This window comes from Pecten maximus, chromosome 13 (assembly GCF_902652985.1).
Source record: "Pecten maximus chromosome 13, xPecMax1.1, whole genome shotgun sequence".
NCBI classification, from domain to species: Eukaryota; Metazoa; Mollusca; class Bivalvia; order Pectinida; family Pectinidae; genus Pecten; species Pecten maximus.
The window spans coordinates 2,850,432-2,857,336 of NC_047027.1; the positions used below are offsets into that span (position 1 = coordinate 2,850,432).

General features: G+C 36.1%; 1 protein-coding gene across 3 annotated transcripts; it reads left to right on the forward strand.

Moving 5' to 3' along the window:
• Positions 1-888: 888 nt before the first annotated feature.
• Positions 889-6,295, forward strand: LOC117341247 (E3 ubiquitin-protein ligase APD1-like). 3 transcript variants are annotated; one of them, XR_004535596.1, is made up of 3 exons: positions 889-1,108; positions 1,790-2,627; positions 2,976-6,295. XR_004535596.1 is itself a non-coding variant. In XM_033903100.1 (3 exons), exons 1-3 carry the CDS (start codon positions 1,021-1,023, stop codon positions 3,125-3,127), a joined length of 465 nt encoding a protein of 154 aa, XP_033758991.1. In that variant the 5' UTR covers positions 889-1,020; the 3' UTR covers positions 3,128-6,295. The 3 variants fall into 3 exon arrangements, 2 of the variants coding, with proteins under 2 accessions (XP_033758991.1, XP_033758990.1); XM_033903100.1 differs by having other exon boundaries at positions 1,790-2,014; XM_033903099.1 differs by lacking the exon at positions 2,976-6,295 and having other exon boundaries at positions 1,790-2,967.
• Positions 6,296-6,905: the final 610 nt, after the last annotated feature.

Consider the following 6,905-nt stretch of genomic DNA (forward strand, 5'->3'; position numbering starts at 1 on the left):
AGTGTGTTCCCTTCATTGGCAGTTGTTTGTTTCTTCTTTTTCTTGCTACAGCTGTTGGGTTCTTTGGAAGGACATTTTTTTTCCATTGAGATAGTGGGTCTTCCATTCATGAATGTATGCCTTGTTTCCACAAGTATCTGATTTGTTGTTGTGAGATGTGCAGGAGTTGCAAAAGCAGCTTAAATTTTCGGCCTTTCACTACACCTGGCTCAACTGATTGTACACTATGCAACTGCCGAGTTCCTTCAAAAGTTTTTAGGGTATCAGATTTTGTTCCCTTTTCTGTTAATCTTATCAAAATAAAAAAGACTCTTCGTTTGTGTTCACACTCAATTCCACTTCCTATTTTCAAGTGTGATTCACAATATTGGAACAACTCCTTTGCATCTCTGATGGTTCCTTTCCGACTTTTCACAAAAGTTTCGGCACCTTTCTTGATGATCCCACCTAGTGCATCACAAGGGCCTTTACCATGCCTATAACCAAATCAAAGGCCCTGAGAAACGTCAGGGTCGGAGGTCATATTAAAAGAAATTTAAAATTGGATTTTATAGTCTGACAGTTACATTTGTATCATATGAATGTCTTCATCTGGCCCTGGTATTTCTATTCTATATATATTCAAGAAAACATTTGGTTTGGTTTAGTTTATTTTGTTTAACGTCCTATTAACATCTAAGGTCATTTAAGGACGGCCTCCCGTGCGTGCGACATTTATGAGTGTGGTGAGTGCGTATGTGTGTTTTGGGAGTCTGCGGTATGTTCGTGTTAAGTCTCCTTGTGATAGGCCGGAACTTTTGCCAATTTAAAGTGCTATCTCACTGAAGCATACTACCGAAGACACCCAGCAGCACACCCCACCCGGTCACATTATACTGACAACGGGGCTGCGCTCGATTCGCTGTCCAGAACGTTCCGCACAGTCAGAACAGCAATAAAGTACACTGGAACAGTGTCCGGAACTTGTCCAGGCTGTGCCCGCGAAATAGGTGGTGCAGCTGGAACAGTGACGTCACAAACATGGCTTCCTCGAACTTTTACAGGTGTAATTGCGGTGTTTTCTTCTGCACATTAGCAGCAGCAATGCAACACAGATGTACTAAAGCTGGTAGGTGAATCATATCCTCCAAATATGGGACTTCCAAAGTAAAAGCATGACTTAAATAACTCTGAATATTGGCTATTAAATGGAACTTGGAAGATTCATTTGCATGAGTTAATGTACATTACTTCATGTGCTGTAAAATTAGTTAAATTACTCTATTAAAAAAATTGCAGTATCATTAGTCCACAGAAGCATGGATCGTTTTATTTTAATCACAAAAAATCGGTTGTAGGGAAGTATAACTGACTTCAGAGGAATGTTTGAAAGATGCCTAGGCTAGCCTAGGTAGGCATCTTTTAACCCCCAATTCGTCTGCAAAGTCAGTTATGCATGGAAGTATCGATTTTTTGTGATTAGCCCCCGTTCGGGACTTTACTTCACAATAAAGGGATTTACTTTAAATTTTAACATCATATGATATATATATATATTATATATTCACATGCATCAATGAATACAAAGTGAAACTGATAAGTTGTTGTGATGGACAGGTGTAGATATTAAAATTGTAAATCAAACAATTTTATTGTGAAGTAAGGTTCTGACCCCAAGTACCTGAGCACCACTGGAATGTTATAGAGCCATTGAAACCACCTTCATACGTTCCCCCCAGAAACAGATGTAGATCTATATTTACATGACAATGACATTAATATTATTTTACACCTACCTGTTTATTAACAGTTGCTGGTGATACTGCTACATGCTCGAGTGCCAGCACCACAAGTTCGAGAAACATTGAAGATGTTGGAGACAGTGAGGACAGGACAATGTTTGAATGTGATGTCTGTAAAGGATGGTTTTTGGACATGAAGACTTTTGACCGCCATGACTGTATCATGAATACCGGTAATGCTTCTAACGAAAGTCCGCTTGCAGCAGCATCATCATCATCATCATCAGAGAAAGGTAATCCTATAAGCACATGTACATGGAACAGAAAAGCAACCCTGATGCTTATTGATTTATACAAGAAACTGGAAGAAAGTGTTTCATCTGGTAAGATGAAAAAGAAAGTACTTTGGGAAAAAAATAGCAAAAGAACTGCAATCAGAGGGTTACAGTTTCTGTTGTGATCAAGTTTCTGGAAGGTGGAAGTCTCTGATGAGAGCTTACAAAAACGTTAAAGACCACAATAAGAAAAGTGGCAACAACCCAAAAACCTATGAATATGAGGAAGAACTGGATGAAATTTTTGGGCAGAATCCCTGTATAGTACCAAAATTTACACTATCTACCAACTCATCAAAAAGACCCTTAGGTGATGATAGTGATGATAATAATGATGATGATGATGAAAGTGTTTCAAGTAATGAAGCCAGGAAAGCTAACCCTCCAAAACAGCAAAGAAAGTCAAGCGCGAATGAAATTGTTGAAGTTTTCAAGAGCTATATTGCTGATCAGGAAAAGAAACAGAAGGAAGAAAGGGGTATGAGGGAAAGAATGCACAAAGAAAGAATGAGTGTAATGACCAGTCTAATACAAGTACTAAAAGGAAAAAATGAAGATGATAAATAAGAAAGTAAGGATAGAATCTATGCTTATTACATTACATGTATATACATAGGAACAATCCATCCACCTTCTTCAGTTCATAGTATTTCAAAATAACTAACTTGTAATGGCTAGGCATGCACAATTACAATATAAAATTTTATCAAAAAATTTGTATTGAATTAATTCTGATATTGTTGTTAAATATGTATATTTTATTTCTTTGTTACGGAACTGTTAGTTGTAAACTCTTTTAGATCAGATTTGAATCAGATTCAGTCTTCACAATTTGAATGATAAAGATAAGCTTGTATTGCTTGACTGCTGTTTTTAGTATCAGTTAACACTTAATCACTATATTTTTTTCTCTCATCAGAATGTGTTGTATGCATGGAAGATGGAAAGCATCCAAATTGTGTTTTTGTGGACTGCGGTCACTTGGTTGTGTGTATGGACTGTGGATCAAGATGCAACACATGCCCAGTTTGTCGGGAGGAAATAAAGCAGAGAATCAAAGTGTTTCCATGAGTTTGTAAAACAACAGCAAATATGAAACAAAACTTTTGATTATTCACCTGAAAATGGTGGAAAGATTTGGTGTGGTAAAATGGTTGTTACGTTTTATTCATAATTCTCTTGTTTACTCAGACAGGAAGTGCAGTTTTTAATGTGGTACAAGTTATTGTTTTTATTAATAATTAAACTCATTTGTCTACAATTTTCTTATTTAAGTTGATATATGTGGCCAGATGCTGCTTAAGGAAGGAGCAACTGCAATATTATTTCTTTCATAAAGCATGACTTTACTTATGGATGTCTTTTATGCTGCAGGTAATCAGGGCCTGTTGTGAAATGTAATTATTTTTATTTGCCAATAAATGTACCCATTATGTGTCAGATGATTCAGGCCCATTTTGACTCTTTTTCATTGTATTCAATCAAACATTCCATTTTTTTTTCCATTATATATTTATTTTGCTATTGTGCCAAATTTATATGAATAATACTATATTTTAATATTGTGAATGTCACCAACTGTAATGCATCTCTATTATGCTTACTCGGGTGTTATATCTACATGTAATATTCATTACATTGTTTTTAAAGGAAACAGATAGTTTCTTATCTCATTCTCAGTAAAAACATTTTGTTTTTTCAAATTGTACAAGACAGAGGATTTAGTTTGCAAATATATAAACATTTATATATGCAATATGTTCTGATAAAATGTACTTTAATATGTACATTAGTATTTCATGTCTTGGAATTAAAGATTTGAAACTCTTTAGTATTTTTTTTATCATTTACTGTTCACATTTGGACCAGGTTTCACAAACATTTGTAATCCTTTTGTCTTATAAAAAATGTAACTTAAATCAAGATTTTAAGTTAACAGGTCAAGAAAGGAATACCTGTCATGTCTATGTTTGGTTTAATGAGCTTATTTACATCCTATCAACAGTTTGTGAAGCTTTGGTTGTAAACATACCAAGAATACCAAGTTCCTTCAAATGAATGACCTTGACCCATTTTCAAGTTCACAGGGGACAGATGAGGTAAATCTTCAAATACACGTATCTTCTTCTCTATAGCTAAATGACCTATAATGATGATACATGTATTTGGCCTGTTGCCTGCCAGGATGAAGTGTTCCAGGTTCATTAAAGTGAATGACAGCTTTTCAAGGTGACTTTGGTTAAAATTTCAAAATTTTGTAGTCTTTGTCTGCTGACCATTGGGACTTGCACTCCAAGAGGTTTTACATGTTGACATATAAATTAAAGGATGAAAAAAAATTACACCCAGACATAGTATTTATTTATCAACTGTCATTAAAAACAAGTCAACAATCTGATCTGTACATAAGGCACACTTAATAATGTTTCTATATTGTTAATAATGTTTCTATATTGTTATTTTTTTTTAATTGCAAGTCACATGAAACAGTTTTCAGCTGGAGGTGAAAAGTTGAAAACTCAAATTCTTTATTTTACTTCTTCCAGTTACCACAGATATGAGACATTTCAATTTCCGGACATTCTTCTTGCTATAATGTCTCGTTTGATAACCCCTTCATTGTCATTTTCATGCATATGCATGGCTTGTTGTCGGGGACAGTCTAGTGCTGGATCTATTTCCAAGTAATCATCATATTCATCGTTGTGGATTAAACAAATGTTATGCAAAACACATGATACCATTATTACTTCCACCGCAGTTTTAATACTTTGAGTATCCAGATAATTTAGTCGCCTAAATCTGCCTTTCAGTAAGCCGAATGCTCTTTCTATTACAACTCTGTTTGCAGACAACATGTAATTGAAATTCTTTTGTTGATATGTGAGATGTCCATTATCTCTAAATGGTGTCAAGAGCCATCTACGAAGGGGATAAGCGCCATCAGCAATTGTATGATTGCCGTTACACAATAATAAACCATTCTCCCACAGGTCAGAATTGCGCAACACCCTTGCATCGTGGCAGCTACCAGGGTATCCTGCAAAACAATCTGTGAAGATCATTTCTGAATTACACACAGCCTGAAGGTGAAGAGAATGGAACTTTTTCCTATTGACATAAGACTGGGCATTCTCTTTTGGTGCACGTATTGGAATATGAGTTCCATCCAGGGAGCCTACAATCCCTGGAAATCCATTACGTTGTTCAAATTTGTCCACAGTTTCCTGCAGAGATTGATTTTTAGGCCAAGAAATAAATTTGTGTTTTAAATTTTTCAATATTGCATCAATGATCCGTCTTCTACATAAAACCACTGATGACTCGGATATCCCAAATCTGTCAGCTATCTTAATTATGCTATCTGAACCACCAAGGTACCACAATGTCACATATAACTGTTTTTCAACTGCAATAGGCTCTCGTCCACCAGTTCCACCAACTACTAGCTCCGGGCAATCTTTAAGATAGCTACTCATTTTCTGAAAGGTTTCTCGAGACAAACGAAACATTCGTCGAAACTCTGTCTCATTGTACTCTGGTATTACAGTATCAGCATAATTCAAAATCCTTGACCTTGGCTCTCTCACAACACTGAAATTGAAATAAAAGAAAAAAATCCACTTAACTTTACAATATAAAACACAACACCCTGGATCTGAATCAAAATTTTTATGAAGTGTGTAGTGATATGTATATGGAGACTGATGAATATCAATCAAGAATCTATTGATTATTATTTATGTATGGTAGCCCTGCGTTTTGGGAAAAATAAATAAATTTTATTACAATATTATGTAAATGTCACATGTGAAAATTGTAAATTATTTCTTTTTGTTGTCCGAACACTGCGTGTCATATAACTGTCTGTCAGAAAAATCATGTTGCTGGTGGTTCTAGTGTGATAGAAATGTTGTGTGTCGACAACAGGAAGATGCAACGTACTATCTTAGATAGGACGAAAAACAAACAAAATCTAGTTTGATTCACTTACGACACAATGAATGAGTGATTATTTGTGTTTAGCAATGAAACTTACCAACAAGCACAATATGCAGCTATTGCCACACCTACTAAGTCATCTCCTTTGAAATTATCATCGTCTTCACCCATTTCTAAAGCTGACAACACAGAAGTAACGGTATTGGTCGCCATATTGGAAATACACTTCCTGTTCCAGCGCATTCGATTCGCACCAGTTCCAGAACACTGTTCCGGACAGTGAATCGAGCACGCCCCGGGCGAACCAGTCGTCCCACTCCTTATTTGCTGAGCGCTAAGCAGGAGCAGCAACTACCCTTTTTAGAGACTCTGGTATGTCCCGGCCAGGGGGACAGAACCCAAAGCCTTCCTCACAGGGGTGAACGCTCAACTAAAGGCCAAAAGTGAGGCATTGTCAAGGGAGACATTAGGAAGAAGTTGTTCAGTGAGAAGAGAAAAGATAAGATCCCAAGTTTAGTCGCCTCTTACGATCATGCAATGGGGGCAGCAGGTACAATTCTTACGCCCTACCTACAGGGCAGGCAAGAAAACATATATCAGCTGACAACTTTACAATAGCTGAGTATAGTTCTTTCCCCATTTCTTTAATACTTGTGGAAGACTATTGATATACTCCTGAATCAATAAAGCTAGGTCTAGATTAGTATTATAGAGAGGTGCATTCCACGCCGGGTCCCAAATCTAGGTCATATCTTAAAATAGATTAGATCACATGATATCTTTTTATATCCATTTAACCTGTTGTCAATGTATTGTTATTATTTGTGTCGCTATATTTTGAAAGTAGTTTAAATGTCTATTGTTTAACACGGGCATGACAACAACTACGAGTCTTTTGAAGAATCGT

What these genes read in the sequence shown, in the direction of transcription:
- LOC117341247 (XM_033903099.1), top strand. Translation starts at nt 1,021, where the DNA reads ATGGCTTCCTCGAACTTTTACAGGTGTAATTGCGGTGTTTTCTTCTGC. An exon ending in ACACAGATGTACTAAAGCTG is followed by an intron (nt 1,109 to 1,789) that starts GTAGGTGAATCA and finishes GTTTATTAACAG; the next exon opens with TTGCTGGTGATACTGCTACA.